This window comes from Rhynchophorus ferrugineus, unplaced genomic scaffold (genome assembly GCF_030347505.1).
Source record: "Rhynchophorus ferrugineus isolate W39M unplaced genomic scaffold, kcgeb_rfMv2 rfM5, whole genome shotgun sequence".
NCBI lineage: Eukaryota > Metazoa > Arthropoda > Insecta > Coleoptera > Curculionidae > Rhynchophorus > Rhynchophorus ferrugineus.
Window position 1 is genome coordinate 26,984,386 of NW_027472584.1, and position 23,254 is coordinate 27,007,639.

Genomic DNA, 23,254 nt, shown 5'->3' on the forward strand with positions numbered 1-23,254 from the left:
ACCCGAGTTTTTGCGTCGATATGTGACAAAGGATGAAATATGGCTCCATCATTTCACTCCGAAGTCCAATCCGACAGTCATCCGAGTGGAGTGCATACGATGAACCCGCTCCAAAGCGCGGGAAAACGAAACAGTCGACTGGCAAGCTTATGGCGTCTGTATTTTAGGATGCGCATGGAATAATTTTCTTTGATTACCTTGAAAAAGGAAGGACCATCAACAACGACTATTACATACCGTTATTGCACCGTTTGAGGGAGAAAATCGTCGAAAACGGCAGCAATTGAAGAAAAAGAAAGTGCTGCTTCACCAAGACCATGCACCGTGTCAAAAATCCATGAATTGGGCTTCGAATTGCTTTTTCATCCACCGTATTCTCCAGATCTGGCCCCCAGCGACTGTTTCTTGTTTTCAGATCTCAAAAGATTACTCGCTGGGATGAAATTCTCGTCGAATGATGAGGTGATCGCCGAAACTGAGGCCTATTTTGAAGCAAAGTACAAATCGTACTACAAAAACGGTATCGAAAAGTTGGAGGGTCGCTATAATCAGTGTATCACCCTTGAATAGAATTATGTTGAATAAGAAAAACTAATTTTTCAAAAAAAAATGTGTTTTACTATGGTAGGCCGGGAACTTTTCAATTAACCTGTTATAGAGATAATAATCTGCTTTAAGTTTTGTTAACGCCAAAACCAATTCCATAAACAACAAAAACCTGTTTATTAACCTATTTAAATACCTATTATATCTAAAATTATTTAAAAATGTCTACTAAATAAAGTTGTGAATACATGAAAATCAGTTTGAAATTTAATTATTATATTGATTCATATATTGAGCAACAAAAGCATGTTTTCAAAATCGAAACAATGGGACTAAATGAACGTTTTTAGAAGCAATAATGAATTTTAAAAAAGCTGATTATACAACGGGAACGTTCTACATACAGAAGGTTTTATTTATGACGTTATTAGAGTTTTACCAGATACATAATATACGTTAGTTAACAGCGAACAAGCAAAAAGTAATCATTTCAGTAATTTACATGTTCCATTTTATCAAGTTGCACATGAACCTACATTCTGTAGAAAATAGTTCTCTATATACACGCACGATTACAATTTCATATTATCGACAGAAGTTTGTATCAAACTGGCAATTGCTATTATACTTGATGAAAACAATAATACAAAAAATATTCCTATTTAAAAATATAATGTACATGGAAATATATTTTTTTATATATTAAAGTATCCCTTTTACCAATGGGGCTTTATCTGGACTGGACCTACAGTCTAATGTGGCCTCTGAACCACGGTCCTCGGCATTAAGCCTCCCGCCTGGCGAGTAACCAACTTAGAAATAATCTCAGAAGACATCCGGTCTTACCCAGCCTGGTTACTGGCGTGACTAGGAACATTTTCCTTGTCAGATTATACACTCTTGCCTAGGACAATCACAAACATAAATTTACGACCATGCCCCAGCAGGATTCGAACCCGCGATTATCGCAAAAGTAGGTGGCCCGTCCTGTCGCCTTTACCACTGCGCCAACCAAGCCGGCGGAAAGATATTTAAAATGGTATTGAAGTAGATTATAGTTAAATATCTAGTTCATCCTTAAGTATTTTAATAGGATATAAGAAATAGTAATATTAATTAAAATTGGTAAGGAATGAATTTAAAATTGTATAACAATGTATTATTTTTTCCCTTTCAAAAGCAGATATATTTTTATCCGAAAAAAGGTCTATCAAATTGGCAATTACTATTATATTTCATGGAAATAGAAATATAAAAAATATGTCACAAAATATCAGGTGTTGGAATAGTATTCTCCTCTGATATAAAAATATTTAAAATGATATTGAAATAAATTATAATCAAATATGTTGTTCATTCTTAACTACTTTATTAGGATTTAAGAAATAATAATATTAATTAAAAATGTTAAAGAATGAATTTAAAATGATACAGCAATGTATTCTTTTTTTGCCTTTGACAAGCAGACGTATTTTTATCCGATAAAATTTGTATCATTATTTGCATCATTGGCAAGTACCATTATATTTCATGGAAATAGAATTATAAAGAATCTGTCACAAAATATCAGGTGTTGGAATAGTAATATTTTCTTAATAAAAAAAATATTTAAAATGATATTGAAGTAAATTAAAATCAAATATATCGTTAATCTTGAAATGTTAAGGAGTATGTAGGATTTAAAGAATAATGTTATTAATTATAACTGATAAGGAAGGAATTTAATATGAAACACCTGTCCGTATTTTTATAAAAGTTTTTTTAGGTGTTATATTCATGGAAAATACATCGCGTTTTATTTTCTCTCCAGCAAATATAAAATAATTGTCACATTGTCAGTCAGCAGTTAATAGGAATTCCTGCTTTGTCGTTTCTGTCCGTTTCTAGATGTTTTAACGTTTAAGAGTAAGACGCCATCGGACAGGCTGATTTTAGATAAATTTGTTTTCTCGAATGCCTACGGTTGCAAATAAAACATTTGTTGTTGATTTCCCACTATATACAGATTTTGTCCCTGCAGAGTTGTCCCTTTGTTCGCTCTCACAATAATAGGAAAGGTTCCACTACATCAATTTTTTTAAATAAATATTTAAGTATTTTCTTGGGACGAATAGAAAACTACCGAGGCGATTAGAATATTGTATTTCGTGTTTTGTTTAACAAACATTGAGGGAAAATATATTGGATCTCCGTTGATTTTCAAATAAAATATTTTTAACAAAAAAAATTGAACCTAAAATACGACTAAGTAAGGAACTCACTAAAAATTTAAAAATAATCAAACTTAGATTTTTAACACAAAAAAAAAACGTTTTAAAATAAAATATGTACATAATAATCGTTGTAATAACTAAATAAAAATAAACAGAAACATACACACAATTTAGCTTAATACATACTTAAATCTATTTATTTATTTACAATATTATTTTAACTACTACTTACTGATCACAAGTGGGTGTAACGTAATGTAATTTGTATTAAAAACAGCTTTCTTGTGGGGAATATCAAAGATATAAAAAATAACCTTCCGATAAATAATTTATAAACATATTAAAATGGTGAAACTCCAAAAAAGAAGGAAAAAAAGGTAATGTGTTTGCTTCCTTTCTCCCCAAAAACAAAATTGAAATGGCGCCCATAGTAACGGGAAGCTGCCAAAATGAACATATCAATTTGCACGGAGTTGAACAAGATAAAGGGAAATAGAAAACAACTCATTAAAATTGGCCAAATGGCAATCTCTTTCCCAACTAGCCCGTTAAGATCCAAATTGGGTACAAGAATATCTCAAGCTTTGTGAAATGCCACGAGCTACAATTAACGAACACGGAGGACCGTCTTTTGCCACTTTCAGAAAACCTGGTTAATGTGTAATTTCTAAACTACGAACTGGCACATTTATAAATACATTTTTTTTGTACCTTTCCATTAACTTCGGTAAAAGCCATTTGCCTTCTTTTATCTTTTCTCTCTGATTTTTTTTATTTTGTTCGATATTACACCCGCTAAAGTTAACTACAAGGTTACATTATTTTTCACAAACGAAATATGTCAGTAATAGTCTCGGATAAAAACATGTACAAAACAGGCAAGAGAAACACGGTCCATATATTATATTTTTTACCGAGAAAAATATCTTTTTACAATAGTAGGTAATATTTTACATTCATTTCATTATCATAGCTACATATTAAGCCTATAAATTAGTTTTAAAGGTAGTACAAAGTTTTCACATATTTTCTATATAAAATAATCAGATATTGGTGCATAACGTTATTGCTAAGTTGATATGACGAAAAATCGGAAGTCGTTCACTCTAAAAGCCATTCGGTTTGCTTTTTAAGCACTAACTATAGTGTATAAGATCTCGTAGAAATATTGTTGACAGTTGCTTTTATAGCGTAATGGCTAAAGCGTTTAGCTCCCAAACCTAGGTCGCGGGTTCGACTCTCGGCGGGGACAATAACTTTCTGTTGTTTAATTAGAGCATTTGTCAAATCACCTAGGCTAGGTAGTGGACCCCGTCTCCTAAAACGCTTCTTATTTTCAATAATTGTTTCTTTATTTCTATTTTTCCTCATACGTGCTGCATCTTTACTTGGCTACCTTTGTACCATTGTAAGGTTAAATAAAATAACTGGGTAATTTATTAAATAAATATCTAACACTAAATAGAAAAAATACCTGTAGTAGATAGGTTAAATAAGGTTCTTGATTATTTTTATTTAGTTTAGTTACGACGATTATTATGTACATATTTTATTTTAAAATGTTTTTTTGTGTTAAAAATCTAAGTTTGATTCTTTTTTAATTTTTAGTGAGTTCCTTATTTACTTCTTGAAGTCGGTTCAATTTTTTTGTTAAAAATATTTTATTATTTTTCTACTAAGTGTTCCCAGCTTTCAGTCAATTTACGGATTCCGTCTCGGAAGAACGATGTATCCTTTGACGTTATCTAGAAATCGACCCATTTGACAACTCATATGTCGGAACCAGTAATAATCGGAAGGAGCTAGGTCTGGCGAATACGGCGGGTGGAGCATAACTTTCCATTTTAATATCTCCAATTGTGTTTTCACAAGTTTTGCCCTATGTGGTCAGCGTTGTGAGTGTGTGAAACCAGTGTTCACGAACCGATGAAGCATGATTGCCAAAAGCTTGATACAGTAGTCGATGACGTTCAGCCACCTTTTCGTGCAAATTGAAATAAAAAAGCAAAAGTGCCCCCAAATGCGATTTACTCGCTACAAATTCAAACATTTCAACGCTCTGAAAAATATTTTTGTTCGCACTTCGATCGAAAAGTGAAACAAGTAAGGGTTACAAACGTACCCGATGCGACAGACATCAACATACAAACAGAAATCAGACGGAGCTAGGTCTGGCGAATAGAGAGCATTTTTCAGCAGTTTATATTTTATTTAATTGCTTTTCATTCACTGGATTTTCTCGATCAATAATAATTTTATTATATTATTTAAACATCTTTCTGAAAACAAATACATCATCCAGAATATTACCGTCAGCGGAATACGGTAAAAGCCGAAATAAATGATTAATTCAAAACGTCAAATTCAAACGTCATCCCGTGGTCTTTCCTTAAGAGCAACTTTCGGGGAAACAACAAAGAAATCGGCGTTATTTTACAAGGTGGCCTAAGTTCGGAGACAAAAAGAGATCTAGTGGAAACTAAGTTTAATAATGATATTAAAAAGTTAAAGAACGCGATGTGCGCTGAATCTGAAAACTTTCGAATCTGGTGCTTTCACAACCTAACAAAGGCTCTTAACCTTCATTACATAAATTTCAGTTCGATCTCTTAGTTAATATACGAAGATATAGAGTATAAACTATGCCTCTAACCGCTTTCAATAAGTTTCTCTTGTCTAATTATCAGTAAACTAATATTCGATAAGTTAAGTTATAATATTTTCTCATCTATACATATATTGATATATAGGAACCGATAATATATACCAGAAAACGGGCTAGAACCGGAATTTTTTGGTTAAAATAGATTATTAAGAGGGTTACAGAGACATGGCAGTAAACGTTATATAATCTGGGATGCGAACAAGAAAAACACCGTGACCACAAGGAATAATCGTCCAAAAAGGAAACACCAATAGCTATTCAGAGTTTAGTTACGATACGAAATTATTGGGAAGGAAAGGATGTCCAATAAAAGGAAAATAAAACATGTATATATATATATATATATATATATATAACAGTTTTTCTTTTACGGAATTCTTAAGAGCTGTTCCTTTTAAAAAATAAAGATTGACTGGCAAGAATGTCTCATTTGCCACTGAATACATTTGTTATATACCTCGGAAAATCCAAGACTGTATATCTTTGGTATTTGCGTTCAATGAACACAATTTCCAGCTTCTTTTTCAGTAATAAATCTCGGAATACGTTACAACATGCAAGGGAGTGGCAAATTTCTGTTACCCCGGGGACCGGTGAAGATCCGAGACGGTAATTAACTCATCTTTTGTAACTATTTAATATTTATTTATGTAGAGTCGGGAAACCAAGAAAAAGGAAAGAAATATTAGCTCGCAGACGATATAAAAAGCTGGAAACAGGTGTTTTTTGCTCCTTAGAGATCATCTCCTTTACTTTTTAATATCAAAGAATTATCATTTCCCACACTTAGAACCATTGGATTTATTCTAATGATAAAATTGCGTGACTAAGACATTTTAAAACAGAGAAAATGTTTTTCGGCGAACAGTGTCTTTTTTTGTTTCAGTTTCAATATCATCAATTGAAATTTATTATTTTATTTATCTATTGAGTATTGTCAAGAACATATATTACGAATAATCAATATTTTATATATACATATTCCTAATACCACGCTAAATTAAATTGAATATATTTTACTTTTAGCCTTATATCTTTTAAAAATATATTAACTGAACTAAAGTGTATAGTTTATAGAAAACCAATTTTCATTTAATATCAAGCTTTATGTAAATCTAAAAATCAATTATATTTATGTCAATCATTATTTTTAAAAAAACAATAACATCGAATCTCCAAGACACATTAATTAATTTAGTTTCAAATAAGAAGCAGTTAAAAAGACTTAAATATGTAATGAAAAAAAAAAGATATTTTTACAAGCCAACGTACCTTATTGAAGTATCATCTTGTTAAAACTGAATGTAAGAGGCGGTAAACTTTTTAACTAACTCATTATATTAAAAAACCTCAACATAAAATGTAACTATCTAAAGTTCTGATATCGTTAAAACATTTTTTTCGCGAACGAATAAACTTCTTGTAAAGTTGCACTACATCAAAACTTTGATCCAACCAATTCGGTTACATATTCGAAACGTTTTTTTTTTCTTTTATTTTTTTTTCGTAATTTGCTCCTTAATTTAAACAACAGCGATTGCCGTGTTAGTATCAGAAACTTTCATTCGCTAGAATACCGTTCTACCTGGATAATTGAATTAAACTCGAACGAAACAATTTCCGAAAGTTCGTTCGTCGCGTATATGAGTGAAATTCGTTGTTAAATGTCAAACGAGGATAAAACAAAAGAACAATCGCGTATAATAGGGATATGTGGCACTCACCCAGTAGCCGGGCCATTTCTTCTTCCGTAATGAAAAAATTTAAATGAGCACGTGCTTTTTCGCTTTGGAACAGCAACAGCGTTGTCGAGAACAGCGACAAGATCAGCAATCTAAACCACATTTTGATACATTCAGCGTCGTTATTGGGGCAGCACTGAGTGTAGAGCGTCCTCGGCGTCGAGACGGATAGAGCGTTATAAATACAAGCGCATTCGAACAGGTCGGAAATAACCACGCATACTCGACAATTATTGTTGATGTCACTTTTACACGGCCTACTTGAACAATTATTATTTATTTTTCGCATTTAACAATCAACATTCCCGTATTTCTATATATTAAATTTATATTAATTTTGTTTTATTTTATTTTAAATTCATATAACATATCTACATATTATTTTATATACATATATATATATATAAAAATAATGTATTTTCAATAAAACTAAAAAAACTGTTGTATATAATTCCAAAATATATTTTTTATCTTATAATATTTGCAGATTTTTTTATTGATAGTTTAATTTAAAAATATCTTCTTGTTTATCATACAAATCAAACACTTATATATCATTGAATCAATTAAAATGAAAATTTCGATTTATAACGATTATTAATCGCGCATTTCTTCTTTTACTATTCATATACCAACTTAGATAACTCAAAATACAGCAAATAGTTAATATTTGATGTTGAACAATTATTATTTATTTTTCGCATTTGGTAATCAAAATTCCTATATTTCTATATATTAAATTTTACTTAAATACAAGCGAATTCGAACAGGTCGGAAATAACCACAGATACTCGACAATTATTGTTGATGTCACTTTTACACGGCCTACTTGAACAATTATTATATATTTCTCGCGGTTAATAATCAACGTTACCGTATTTCTATATATATTAAATTTATATTAATTTCCTTTTGTTTTATTTTAAATTCAAATAATATATTTAAATATTGTTTTATGTAAAAACATTGATTTTCAATAAAACTAAGAAACTGTAGTGATTAATTTATTTATAATTTTTACTACTATAAATAATTTTACATACAATACTGTTTGTAGTACTAATTATTCAATTTTATTAAGAGTTTCTTGTAAAACCAACATAATATATTACTCCAAGACTTATCAATATCAATATTATTTAAATAAATTTGTTTTCTCAATTATTTCAAGTAAAATAAAATCAATTTTCTTGCTTTCGCAAAATTGTTCATTCAACTTGAAATATCATTGACAACTACAACCACTGACCAACATGTCGTTGTATTTCTTTAAAATAGTATTCTCTCCTTCACGATAAAGGATCGTCAGCGGATCCAGGTGAGTTGGAGCACATCTGGGTTCTGGGAAGGTACCTGGCATCTTTAGACGTATTAAACTCTGCATTATTGCATGATTGGTGGCTTGTATAGGCCATTTCAGTGGGAACTTACATCTGAAAGTCACAATATTATTAAAGTCGTTCGAGGAAACATTGAGTTCGTCCTGCCTCCCTTCACAAAACGAGGTGGTAAAACCCGCAGGTGCTATTATCCAATCATGCCACATAAGTTCCTTGAATGAGACTTTGTAAGGATATACTTCGCAAATGCCACCCATTCCGCTGAGTATATCCGTTAGGTCATAGTTCTTCGTTGTCAAGATATGTCTGGGAAGACGTAAATTCACCTGCAATCAATTGTTTTTTACACACTAATAGTACGGGAGCTAGCAACGTAGAGAAAACAAGAATTTCAGGTAAGCTAATCTTTTGACATTTGATCTCTTTTACATTCTCGGTCAAAACCCAGCCCATCTGGCTGGCAGCAGGGGTTGCGTTTGCCAGTGCAAAAAATATTTAATTCATTGGTAGACATTTGTATGATTGTTTATAATGTGCTAGACGCTACTTATTTGTAAAAATACAAATTCAAATTATTTCGGTATGGCTGTAATTTTTATATGATATTATTTATAGTCTATCCAAAGTTGCTGTAAACATACGTCATCAAAATGTTTAATGTATTGCCTGCCGCAATTTGTAAATTCGTTTTAGAACCAGACAATATTTTCCTTCTCATTTTATTCTGGTTAAAAAGAGACACCATGATGTCTGGTAAGTTCGAACACATAAACGAATGAGCCTGTCAAAGTCGTTCGGTTGCCAAACGTATGCAAAATTCCTGAAAATAATAGTGATAAGAGATTATAACTCTAACCTATAAACTATTGTTGTTGTATAATTAACTGGAGTTCTTAGATGTACTATAATGTCAAAATAAATTATATTAGATAACATTTTTGTTTCATTATTTTATTTAGATTAGAATTTTGTTATAGGTCAAAGACAAAATAAACTAAAACTCAGAGTTGATGTCATAAATTGATATGACGTATGTTGACACCGACTTTGGATAGACTGAATATCAAAATACGTAAAATTAATTTGCCAAAAAATAATTCCATTGTTAAATAATAAGGAACACTGATTAAATCCAGAAAATAAAATAGGTATGTTCAAAGAGTGTAAAAATTATCTATATATCGATATCGATATTTTTTTTAAATATCGATTTAAATATCGGAGAAAAAAAACCTTGATATTTTCTTGCAATATATATGGATATATTTAATAAACTCTTAGTATAATTAATATGTATCTATAATGTTAAAGAAATATATTTAATTTTTTTGAAGAAGTATCGAAAATTATCGACGAACAAAAATAACGATACACAGATATATCGGTCAAAAAAATATCGACCTAAAATATCGATATATATCGAGCTTAAACCAATCAAAAGTTAAAATTTAAATAATAAACTTTTTATAAACAGAAATTATATGTTTTTTATAACGATAAAGAAATATATTAAATTTTTTTAAAGAAATGTCGAAAAATAATAATGATACATAGATATATCGGTCAAACGAATATCGACCTAAAATATCGATATATATCGATGTTAAGCCTATCAAAAGTCAAAATTTAAATAATAAACTTCTTATAAACAAAAATTATATGGTTTTTTATAATGTTAGAGAAATATATTTAATTTTTATGAAGAAATATCGACCTAAAATATCGATGTTATTAAAACCAATTATCCATTCTTAATTAATTTAAAAAATGAGTATTTCACCTATACAGGTACGATGCGTACTGGTAAACGTAACCCCTGCCACCAGCTGGATGGACCGGGTGTTGACCGAGACAGTGAAAGAGATGATATATCAAAAAATCAGCTTATCTGAAATTCTCTCTCAAAAATGTTGATAGCTCTTAGACTATAATGTTATTATAAATTATTAAATGTTGTAAAATGGTCAGATCAGTACAAATACCTACTGTATTGTTGTTTTGTAAAAAAGACACAATAAAGGGTTGATTCTCGCTTGTATCGGAGTTAAGAACAAGTCCAATCAACGACGAATGAAGCGCCTCTGATTCTGACAACCCATATGGAAACGCCGATATGTAAATCTCTTCTAGGGACCGTTTCGTTTTCAACCATAATCGAAATAAATACGATATATCTATCGAAATCCATCCAACATATTCTACGGAAAACTAAACAAATGTAGTCGTGCAAATTTTCCCTACACCACAAATAAAATATCAGATTTTTTAAATTATATTATAATCTTCATATTAATTTGACAAGAAGCCCGAGAAAATTCTTTCGAACTTCCCTACGCCACTGTTTGTTTTACTTTAAAAGTTACTTAATTGTAAGGAAATTGTTTTGAAACAACTTAATCAAAATCCGATATTCCATTCAAAGTGAATCGATATCGAAAACCATCCTTTTACCTGAAGCTGTAATTTTTTCGGCAACCTTTTTCAATTTTATCGGCCCCATTATTGTTTCAAACGGTTTATAGACAGAAATTTGGTACATCGAATGAGACCTGTAAGTTTTAGCGTTAGCTGCTTGATACAATCTCAGTTCCGCTCCGATAAGAGCCTTAGCTTCCGGGAAATTTTTTAAAGAAAATACCAATTTTTCATATTTACCTAATGAAAAATTATAAAATTATTACTTATTTTAATTTTTAATTATAACTGACGTAATATTTTGTTAATACGATAACACAGTTAAATCAATTAAATAATGTAACTCTGTTAATTATTCAAAAAGTTTTAAAGGATCCTAATTAATAATTTAAACTAAAAGTTGATGAAACTTTAAGTTTCCGATGTTGTATTTTTAATGACCCCAACAATATCTGTCTATTTCTAATTAACATGTTTATATACTTTTACTAACCTTTAGATTTTCTTTGCACGTTATTTAAGCTAACAATAATATCACTTGTGTGAACTTTATCTAGTATATCTGCACTCAATGTAAGTGCACTTCTTTTTCTGATGCGATTCTCATTCCCGTCATCGTCCTTTAAAAATTTATACACATCAAGAAGAAACTTTGAACTGGATTTCATTTTCTTTTCTGGTAATCTGCTTGGTTTGCCCGATACACCTAACATGACAAGTAGCCCGTACTGTAATTGTTCATTTTGTTTCCTAGTCAGGTTAATTTGTATTTCCTTTGGGCAGATCTCGTGATTTTTGTGTGACAGTGTCGGCAATATTGTTAAAACCCCAAATAAAAACATTGAAAGGTTCATTGTGTTTATCGATGCACTACAAGCATGCGACAACAGCTACGAATTAAAAATATTGGACGTATTGATCTATTGATATTTTCCCCTAAATAAATGTACGAACAAACACGATGCATATCAGGTCAACAGTTTTTTCAACATATATTTTTTATTTAAACCATCTGCTGATTTATTTGTTACCAGCCCAATTTAAAAATACTTTACCATACAAATCAAACGAACTAATTATAATGTCTTATTAAATTAATAGAATGGATATTTCGATTTATAATGATCATTCGTCCCCATATTTTCTTTAAAAATATATCTTTCAATTTAGGCAACTCACAATAAATAATTAATATTAAATATTACTAAAGAGTATCTTACATATTAAAAAAAAAGTATGTTGAACTTAAACAAAAAATTATCATATTCTAGTATTTTTAAAACAGTTAAAATAAAGCGCAAGTCAGAATTACAATTATGCAACTAATAATACACTGAAAATTATATTTGTTACGTTGTCTTATTATTTCAAGTAAAAATAAAGTAGTTCTTCACTGCGTAGTTTAGAGACAAATTTGATCGGAACTGATTATTAAAATAAGTTTGAAATAATTTAAAGCGCAAGACGTAATTACCTCTATGCAACTACAAATACCGTAATATTTATAATGTGTCGTATAATTTTGTTATTTATATTTGAAATTAAATTAGTTCCTTTGACATGGTGAATAGAAAAAGTTGAAAAATGTTTTTATCCCCTTACGGATTTACTTATTTTAAGAAGATATAAAAATGTAAGTTAACCTATAATTCTAGAACGTCGAAAACAACATCTTTTGTATCTTGGCAGCTTTTTGGCTGTAGCTGCTCGGAAAATTTATTATTATTCCCGTTCTAAAAGGAAAATAAATGCGCCTAATAAACTTTTCACCCTCAATTACGATTATATGGCACTATGCCCGCGGCTATTTGAACAAACAAGCGACCGATTTTTAATAAAACAGGAAAAATTTATGTTTCATGACTCACTTATTGATTTCCCAACAATATTAAGTTCTGCCATCGATAAAGACGTTACGGTTATGACGAGGAGATTTCGAACTCTCCAATATTATCCCGTAAATTCAATATAATCGTATTTATTAAGGATCATGCATTTGCTTTGGTTTTATCGACATAATACATACAATGTTTACCTCGGGATTTTCAAAATATATTATAAAAAACGGAGTTCAATGAAAATACGTTCATACGTTAAGTGTATTTCAGACATAAAACAAAAAAAATCAATACCAACTCGATCTTCGGTATGACCTGAATAGTATTATATTGATCTAGCAATTAGTAACTTGGGAACTGGACAAATAAAACTGGACAGTAAAAATAAAAACCAATTACATAAGAAAAGCTTTTTATTTTATTTATGAGGGTGTACATAGCGGGTTCCTCTGAAATCAAAAATTAAAAATGAAAAGGATAACAAACTTAGGGCGTAAGCTCGATCTGCGAGAAAATAGGGTTTGAAATTTTTGATTTTATTGCATTATAAAGAACACCGTTGAGTATTATAGGATCTAACAACATACATTTTCTACAGTGAAGCTTCTGGCAATCACCCTAATTCGTTTTTTTAAGGTTATTAAATTATTTAAATATTTCAGAAATTATTATAAGTTTATAATTTTACAAAATTTATTCAAAAGCAAAGGTGATGGATGGATGAAATGAAAAATGAAATGGATGTTTGAGAATATTCGTTACGGTTTTTTTTCAGTCAAATTCAAATGGCTCTCTTACAATAAAAAAATTAATCTATTTAAAACAAATATATTCAATTATTATCGATAGAATTTCTGTGGTTTCTAGTTAACAAACAAAATCAAGTCATCGAGCCTAATTTCATTCCACTTGCTTAACTACCAAACGACAGAAGTCAAAATTTCAAAAAAAATATTTAAACAATCCACAAAATAATTTCGAATGGCCGTAAATTGAAACTGAATGAGATAGCAGACACTCTAAAGATATCAATTGAACGTGTACATAATATCATTCACGAATATTTGGATATGAGAAAGCTCTGTGCAAAGTGGATATCGCGAGCTCACTTTTGACCAAAACCAACGACGAGTTGATGATTCGGAGCAGTGTTTGAAGATGATCAAGCGTAATAACTCTGAGTTTTTGCATCGATGTGTGACAATGGATGAAACATGGCCCCATCATTCCGCTGCGAAATCCAATCGACAGACATCCGAGTGGGCTGCACGCGATGAACCCGCTCCAAAGCGTGGGAAAACGTAACAATCCGCTGGCAAGGTTTTGGCGTCTGTATTTTGGGATGCGCATGAAATAACTTTCATTGACTACCTTGAAAAGGGAAGGACCATCAACAGCGACTATTACAAAGCGTTATTGGATCGTTTGAAAGACGATATCGCCGAAAAACGGCCGCATTTGAAGAAAAAGAAAATACTGCTTCACCAAAATAATGCACCGTGTCACAAGTCAGTGAAAACGATGGCAAGAATCCATGAATTGGGCTTCGAATTGCTTCCTCATCCACCGTATTCTCCAGATCTGGCCCCCAGCGACTGTTTCCTGTTCTCAGATCTCAAAAGAATGCTCGATGGGAAGACATTTTCGTCGAATGAAGAGGCGATGGCCGAAACTGAGGCCTATTTTGAAACAAAGGACAAATCGTACTAGAAAAATACTATCGAAAAGTTGGAGGGTCGCCATAATGAGTGTGTCACCCTTGAAGGGAATTATGTTGAATAAAAAAAACCAATGTTGACAAAAAAATGTGTTTTACTATGGTAGGCCGGGGACTTTTCAATTCAGCTATTAGTCTCTTATAGAGAGGGATAATACAAAATCAAATATTAAAAATGTTAACAAGCTATAGGATGTAGTTTGCTTCAGCGAAACTTTGACGATTCGATTGCATTGTAGTCGTATAACTTATGTCATTATAATTCTCAGTTGAGGTCCGGTTTGATTGTTATCAAACTATTTATACCAAACTAACCTAGTTATTGAATATTTTATGAATATTGCCGCAATGAATACTTCGATTATGAATAAATATTGAAGTATTTACAACAGATCACGAAACTATAGGATAGAATGCGAATTTTCAAAATTAATTAACAAATACATATACATACAGATAAGAAAAACTATTTTTCAAACACTGTATGAAAATTTGAATTATTAAATACATTTTTTAATAAAAACAGCAGTTATTTATGTGTTCTTCTTTTCTTTTGACAAGCAGACTTATATTTTTATCCGAAAAATCCTTAAATAACATGAATTAGATGGAGCCTTCTACCCATTTTAAACATTAAGGAGCAGCAGAGGACCACCATTTGTTCTCATTACATTCTAAATTGCTATAATGCATTTCTTTTGCTAACTTTTTATCATAGTTTATACGTTACTTTCGTTCATCATATATAGGACAATAGAGTAACGATGAATAATGGACAAAACTTGATTTCATTATAGATTTCTTCACTTAAGATTAAACAGCGAAAATATATATTTCTCTATACTTAAAATTCGATCCTCCATTATTTTAAATTAATATTAACCTATTTTGTAGTAATTTAAGTAAGATAATTTAAAAATCAGTATTCTTATGATAAGAATTATTAATTTTTATGCTCTAAAAGTTTTTACAATCAAGATCGTTGATTCATTCGATCAATGGTAATTTCGCTTTTTTAATTACCAATAAAATAAAAAGTAGTTTAAAGCACTGAATCTTGCTCCCAGAGAGATATCATAAAATTAACGTACAATGAAAATATAATAACCATATTTATTTGAACATTTTCGAACTCCCCATAATCTATCATAATGATTTCATATATAAAAACTGTGGTATAAACATAAATATACCTTCAATAAATCCCACAACGCGAAGTATTTTAAATTCGAAAATGAATTTAATGTGAAAACATTTCCGAGGAATATTCTAAGCGTTACTATGGCAACCAAAACCAATGGCGACCCTGCATAGCTGATCTGTATCATTAGAATATGATATTGTTGACGCGATGTAATGAGCTTAAATTTTGGCGTTTACTACATCCCCAGGATTTAACGATCTAATACACCTGTATAATTCTATTTGCGCTGGGCCGTTCAATAAGTTTTGTCGTTCGGTGAGAAAAACGAGGATTTATATTTTGAAATATATTAGGCATTTTATTAGCCGACTTCCGAAAAGGAGGAGGTTCTATGTTCGGCTGTATATATTTTTAAATGTATGTTCGCCGATTTCTCCGTCGATTGTGGGCCGATTTTCAAAATTCTTTTTTTAATCGAAAGAGTGCGCTTCCGAGATGGTCCCATTGGAACCAAATTAGGATCAGTTGGGGGAAGGGGGTGGGAGATTTGAGGGAAAACCTGATATTTCACGTACAATGTTTTCACATATTTTTTATCTAAAATAATCAGATGTTCTAGTTTGATTGGAACATTTGTCAAATCACCTAGACTGGCACCGACTTCAAATTCATCAGTTGGTGGTAGTTGAAATAATATTGTGGATAGATAAATAGGTTTAGGTAGGTATTAAGCTAAATTGTGTGTATATAGTAGAATATAAAATACGTGTAGAAGCTATGTTAAATAAGTATTTTATTTGCTTTTATTTAGTTATTACAAGTATTATTATGTACACATTTTATTTTAAAACGTTTTTTTTTTGTGTTAAAAATCTAATTTTGATTATTTTTTACTTTTTAGTGAGTTCCTTATTTATTTTTTGAAGTCGGTTCAATTTTTGTTAAAAATATTTTACTTATTCAATATAAGCTCGCAAGACATCTACCACTAAGCGGTAAGAACATTTAGAAGTCACAGGGTGCTAAATCTGACGAATAAGATTGTTGTTTCAGTTTAATTCATTATTTCGGGGTGATTTTTTTTGGTGAATGTTGTTTTAGAGATAAAATAACATTTCCTTTAGTAAGCTAGAGTTTTTTTCACAAAGAAACTGAAGCGAAAGGAACCACATTTCTAGCGAACCTCACTCATAATGATGGACGGCACTAAAATCTCTATTAAATACGTTTTCTAATGTGTTTTTATTCCAATATTTGAAACATGGATCCGAACTTTCGGAAACCCAACATTTCCTGCTAAAAAAAAGTTTACATTACCATATCGGTGAATAATCAATAAAGAATTATTAAAACACGATTTTATCCGTTAAAACTTGACTCCGAGAGAAATTACGCGGAAACCTGAACGTTGTCTTGGTACTGTATCGAACTAGGTCTCTCTCCGAATCACTTTCACCTGCGAGTTTAAAATTGTGACGCCCACAGAATGAATTTAAAGGGAAAGAAACTCTATTAACTTTCAATAAATAGTTTTATTTCACACAGCGTTAATTGTCAACAACTTTTTTACGTAAAAAATAAATATATTCAACTTTATTTGTGAAAGATGAAAATGGAGATAGAATGGAATAATACAATATGCAAAAGATCGATGAGTGCCTGAAGACGTGAAGGAACAGTAGGTGCGTTTACTTATGTACATGTAATAAGTTTACTTAAGACTTTACAAAGACTAGTTCTTTTTTATGTGGAAATTTAAAATAAAATTACAGATGTTTACTGTTTATCGTTAACTACATATAATAAGCAATAAATTAAAAAAAAATAAATACAATATAATAATAAGGTAAGTCATGCTACTAACGGCAGAGTAGAGGCCGATTAGAAGCACGAGATTTAAAGCTGTTTTTTTAAGAAACGTTTTTAAAAAAATAAGTACAGGACATTAAATCAACGAGATCGATACAAATGTTGTCGCAAGTCGAGCGGACGAGCTTTTATATGCGCTCTCGCAGATTTACTAGCATCTTTGGAACTTTTAAACAATGTCTATGAGTCAAACTAATTCGCGACTTTAACAAATTCCGAGTTATCATATCCGCGGGCACCCATAAATGTTGTGGCAAGTCCTTTTTTGTCGATAGCTCTAACGCGAACAAACAGAAAAGCTGCTACCAAACTAGCTACGATTAAAACTAAAAGCAACATCACTAATCCTGCCACGAAGCTCGGAACTGACATGCAGATCGTTTCTGGATCGTGAGATGAAGCAGATTGGATAACGACAGTCTCGTTGCTCTGGGCAGCGTTCAAGGCAAAGTTCACATCACCCGGTGCCACGACCTGAATCGTCCTGCTGGTGTTTACGTCGGTCATTTCCTGAGCTTCACGTTTATATACATGACTGACAACAAAACTCATCACTTCGGGGCTTCGTCTGCGGCGAGCGCCTTGTAACTCGGCTGGGAGGTTCTCAACAGACCTGGGGCGTCCTCCGAGAGTCGCCAGATTTCCTTCTAATTCATCGTTAACGCTGCTCTTTCTCTTAACGGTATTGTACAAGGCATGATGACCAGGTAACGGAGGTGGAGGAAGGTGAATCTCGCTGCTGCCTGGACCACCAGATTGAGGAGCCGGTGAGGATAGGTTTGGAGGATTCGACGTGGAGGACGATGATGTCTGAGCTTGTGGGGCTGGTACTATGTCGGGGTTGGGTTCGGAGTAAGCACCGGTAGGTCCTGAGGGATGTCGGGGGTCGGGGAATGCTGGCGGAAGGCCGTATTCACCAGCCGGTGGTGGTCCGTATTCCGCAGCGTGACCGTAGTCTCCACCTCCTAAAGCGTTTCCGGCTAAAGCTGGTGCTCCGTATTCTAATCCAAGTCCGCCTCCCACACATTTCGGTTCGGGGCAGTTATATCTGCATACTTGGATGACGCATTGGAAGTGTACGTTCATTGAGTCCGGGAATTTAAATGCTTGGAAGTATGCAAAGGAGACCACGGAGGCAGAAGGTCCGAAGTTCTTGATTTTCTGGAACTTACTCATGATCTTGGGTCGAACAACACAACCATATTCATCTACTAATTGAATTGGAGCTCGTTTGCCATCGTGTGCGACACAGTTACGTACTAACATATCGAATTTGTTCTCGTCATCTTTTATGGCAAGCACCATAGTCATGGTTTGACCAATTTTCACGATCCCAGAAACTTCCGAAGCCCAAGGCCCTTTCCCCACTTGAATCTGCATCCAACATTGTAGATTATCACCCAGGAAGTTCGCCATGACAGCGTGTAACATATCGACTTGGAATGGTCTGAATGTTACAGCTTTTTCGTAGAAGTCGTACCAGGTACATCTGAGTTTTCTCGCTTGATCCCACACCTCTTGAACATAGGGATCGTACTGAATGATGATGGTATTCTCCACGTAACTACCGCTGGGGGTTGGTCCACCGTAACTAGCCACGTTATGGTTAGCAGACGAGGACATTCCGCAACTGTTCAAGAATATCTCAAATGTAGCACTCAAATGTCCAGTTCCGGGCTTCAAATGCACACAGTGAGGGTCGCTGTAGAATCCTTTGGAGAATATCATTCCGTAGAAAGGTCGATCGAATTCTATGTTAACACGCATGTGAGTTTTCTCGCACTGCACCTGCAAGTGCTTGATTTTCGGCATATCGGGGGTGGCTAGTGGCCATAACTCTTCATTACCCCCACCACCACCACCAAGGGTTGCTAAAGATTGGGGTGCATATCCTGGTCCAGATAACGGAGGTCCATATACTGCTCTGTGCTCCAGAGGAAGCGATGCTGAATCGGTTAAAGGCGCATCACAGCTGATTTTCTGTAATAAAACGATGATGTATCACCTGAAACATCACGAACATAGTTTAAGAAACTTACCCCGATGAAAAAGACAGCCAGGGATCCGAAGATGTATAGCATCCGCAACCTTGTCATGTTTCTGCGCCAGAGTCAGCTAGTTGTGCGTCTATAATTAAAAAAATAAATAAATAAATATAATGAAAACATCTTAACAATCAATAGGCGTTGGGTATATGAAGTCTTCATCATCGCTCAACACTAGCACTGACCTACTAACACACTCTTGTTAGTAAACGCAGTTCACCGACCGCCTCTTCACTGAAGAAGCATCGACAGAATAATTTTATGAATATCTCATCACTTGTTCGAAATTAATTGCTTGTTTACCATTGACCACATTTTCTTTACGATTTATAAAATTAATAAAAATTCTTTATTAGATCCTCGCTAATTTCTCATACCGATATAACCCAATTATTATCAGACTGCAATTATAATTACATACCTAACAGTTAACAGCTGTATTTGAAAATCGGAACGGTTTTATACCGCCGCGTAAATTAATTGTTTCAAAATTATTTCCCATTAATGACATTTATGGTACTTGACGTATCTAAAACCATCAATTGATCGTAATTTAGTTCACAATAATGTAGAATTTAGTACTCTCTCTCTAAGCTTTCTAAATTTTACTATGGACTGGAAAGTATATCAGATGCTTTATTGTGACCAAATAAAGCAGATGTTTCATTGTTAATTAAAACCACGAGAAAATCATTCAGTTGCATTCGATTCCAAATAAAAATCACGATAAACTCCTCAACGATTCATCAAACCTATTTCGTAGAAATTCCACTTCAGATACTATGTTTGCTGCTTTCTCTTTTATACTTTCAAATATAGATGCCTACCGTGCAAGAAATTCCCATTCCATAAAAAAATGCATAAAAATTAAACGAAATTCGTGTTATATCAAGATATACCGTTTTTTTAGTACCAAAGTAAGAAGTACCAACGTAAAACGAAACAAAAACGAATATTAATTAACGATTATGAATTGTGGTAGTCAGATAACTGTGAAATTAAACGATATATGTAAGATAAGTAGGAAGAATGAAATGTAAACATTGTTAGATGGAAAGAATCGATTAAATTGCGAAAAAAGCAATTAGCGGAGAACGGAACCGGACCTAAATAAATAGATATAGCAATATGGCGAGTTTGATTTATCAAAAATTCGTATTAAGAAATAAACTTTATCTATTTTCGTATCATTAAGAGCGGTCGAGATTCTTACGGCCTTAGAAAGTGGAACAGGTGCTTCATGTGATCTAATACTATTACCGTCTGAGTTAGCTAAACCCAGTTACAGTAGCACCAAATGCCTGTTTATGGTTTTAGAAATTAATACGTCTCTACCACACTTGTTGCGTATTAGAAATTTTTATTAAGCTTTAAAGGAAACTGCTATGCCGTCGACAATTGGTTTCACCCGTTTCTCTTCACTTATTGTTTTTAGTCGCCGAGTATGACATCTTGTGAAACACTTTAAACAATAACCGATTGTTTAAAACAATGCAACATATTTTATAATAACCTAATTTCTCTCCAATTACCATTAATTTTTCGCGTATCATCTCCATTTCGGTTTTCGATCATAATTCTCGCGTTAGTTTTATAAGCAGCATTACGTTGCGTTTAATAGAACATGAAATGATAACGAATTATTAAATCGCATACGAGAATCCACTTAAATTACCGCTTTTATAATCGCAATGGCAAAAAGTGTGTCTTTGACACACATTCGATAAACATTTGCCAAAAATAATTAACTATGTTAATGTCGACGTTTAGGAATTTCTCTTCCGTTTTTATTGGTACTTCTCATCACCAATCTAACCTCGAATGGCGACACTAAACATGCAGTCGATACCTAATTAATTTATTATCATAAACATTTCGTCTATCTAACGACTATTGAACAAAAAATATCTAACGATACTTCATTAATATGTTACACATTTCAGTTTAAACGCCTCAATCACATAAAACAGTCGAGATTTTTTAACATGGAACTAGGTTTAACGACGAGTTGAATCAACGATTAATTTGAACTAGATTTAAACCATGTATCACGGTAATTTGTTTAAAAAAAATCGCGCGGTATGTCAATAATATTAATTTGCGAATTTACCTCTACTTATACAATGATTTGATGGTTTTCCGTTTTGCTGATTGTAAATCAAACCCGTTCTAAAATACCGCTCGCATAAATTATCAATAAAATGTGTCATTAATATAACAATAAAGATAATAATTTCGAGTCGACACGGTTCGAATAAATAAACTGAAACATTACTTTCATTGATATAAGTCAGGAAAGCTGAAAGCCATCGAATCTGCATAATAAAAGCATAAACGAGAAAGAAAGGACGCGATAGGATCGATTAATGGTATCGATATATTTACACCTGTAGCAATATTCCTTATTTCCGAGGATATGCGCATGCGAAGTACTCCATTGACACACTGGCTTGCTTTCCATCTACTGTGTGCCCAATATAAAACCTTTTACACAGCTAGAAAGATTGGCCGCCGGTAACATTTTAGTTTCACCAATATTATCTCATTTATTTGAGGTTTACATGTCACTGGCATTGTTTCAATTAAAACAGAAACCGAACAGGGTAAAGGACGATTATGTCAAAAAAAAACAAACAAACCCGCGCTATGTTCTAAATATTTTGAAAAAAAAACACCGTAACACATTTGATGTCATATGTAAATAAACGTTACAATAAACGAAACCGGTAAGTTCTAAATGAGAATAGACAACATTGAAATACCCGCTAAGTGATATAAAATTCGGTACATGTAGTATTTACTGTATCGAATAGTTGAGATGCCTCACCTGACAATAATCCAATCGATTAGGTGGAAAAAAGTCCAACAAGAACGAACAAGACACAAATATTCGTAGAGAAAAAATCGTATCAGTCCTTTATTGACACTTCACACAACACTGAGCACGCATATCGTATACCACGAGCTTTCGATAGACACACCAGTCTCAGCAACTAAAGCGAAAAGTAATACACTTTAAAATGTTCCGTTGTTTTTATATTGACGTGAAAGTTTGCCCCACTCGACGCCGCCACCAGGACTTTTGAAGCAACGAGGAATCATCCTGCCGACGATGAAATTCCGGATTTTGATACCGTCAAGTCACTTTCTTTTCTCTGGACGCTCTGTTGCACAATTTACATCCGATTTGTCATTCCAAATTGCACTTTCGATAGTTCCCGGACGCTGTTATGTCATGTTCTACCAAAAATTATCGGTAACGGATATAGAAAACTGTAATATAAAATATTTATTGGGTTGATATTTAATAAAGTACGTGTTACATTATGTCTTTGATTATTAGATGTAAATGCATTAAAATTATTTGTTTTGGTTAAATTTTTTTATATTGTACAAAAAAAACACTATAAATCTCATTATAATTTAAAATGAATTATCAAAAGAATTAATTAACTATTTTGACATATTAATATTATAATACCATATTTCCATCTCATTTCGATACATTTTACATAATGAAATAGTAAGTAAATAACAATAATGTATACTTTATGAAATATGTGGAATTATGTATTCTTGTAGGCAGAATGTACTTCGCTATTTTAATTGATTCGGGCGCTTTAGATGTCGTAAATTTGGTTTGCAGACAACTGACAAAATGTAGTTCTTTTCCTTCTTTGTTCTGCGCAATGCCAATCCATTTTTGTTTGTTAAAGCCTG

At 32.4% G+C, this 23,254-nt stretch overlaps 3 protein-coding genes across 3 annotated transcripts in view; all 3 read right to left on the reverse strand.

The window, feature by feature from the left end:
• Nucleotides 1-7,326, reverse strand: part of LOC143197444 (tyrosine-protein kinase Dnt) — a 73,867-nt gene extending 66,541 nt beyond the window's left edge. The window contains exon 1 of the mRNA XM_076405936.1: nt 7,149-7,326. Within this exon, the coding sequence (XP_076262051.1) occupies nt 7,149-7,269 (121 nt within the window). The 5' untranslated portion in view covers nt 7,270-7,326. The remainder of the gene's footprint in view (nt 1-7,148) is intronic.
• Nucleotides 7,327-8,156: 830 nt separating this feature from the next.
• On the reverse strand, nt 8,157-11,869 carry LOC143197449 (protein 60A). Its single transcript, XM_076405943.1, has 5 exons — nt 11,415-11,869; nt 10,958-11,161; nt 10,493-10,704; nt 8,654-8,832; nt 8,157-8,599 (listed from the first exon to the last, which is right to left on the reverse strand). Exons 1-5 carry the CDS (start codon nt 11,773-11,775, stop codon nt 8,392-8,394), a joined length of 1,164 nt encoding a protein of 387 aa, XP_076262058.1. The 5' UTR covers nt 11,776-11,869; the 3' UTR covers nt 8,157-8,391.
• A 5,665-nt stretch (nt 11,870-17,534) lies between these two features.
• On the reverse strand, nt 17,535-22,503 carry dyl (transmembrane protein dusky-like). The gene is made up of 3 exons (XM_076405949.1): nt 22,362-22,503; nt 19,529-19,616; nt 17,535-19,469 (listed from the first exon to the last, which is right to left on the reverse strand). Exons 2-3 carry the CDS (start codon nt 19,583-19,585, stop codon nt 17,682-17,684), a joined length of 1,845 nt encoding a protein of 614 aa, XP_076262064.1. The 5' UTR covers nt 19,586-19,616; nt 22,362-22,503; the 3' UTR covers nt 17,535-17,681.
• Nucleotides 22,504-23,254: the final 751 nt, after the last annotated feature.

Bases quoted from the DNA above. Each gene is read 5' to 3' on its own strand.
- LOC143197449 (XM_076405943.1), bottom strand. From the start codon at position 11,775: ATGAACCTTTCAATGTTTTTATTTGGGGTTTTAACAATATTGCCGACA. The intron at 11,162-11,414 runs GTTAGTAAAAGT...ATTTTTCATTAG, and splicing joins CGTGCAAAGAAAATCTAAAG to GTAAATATGAAAAATTGGTA. The intron at 10,705-10,957 runs GTAAAAGGATGG...AGTTTTCCGTAG, and splicing joins CGAAAAAATTACAGCTTCAG to AATATGTTGGATGGATTTCG.
- dyl (XM_076405949.1), bottom strand. From the start codon at position 19,585: ATGACAAGGTTGCGGATGCTATACATCTTCGGATCCCTGGCTGTCTTT. The intron at 19,470-19,528 runs GTAAGTTTCTTA...GTTTTATTACAG, and splicing joins TGGCTGTCTTTTTCATCGGG to AAAATCAGCTGTGATGCGCC.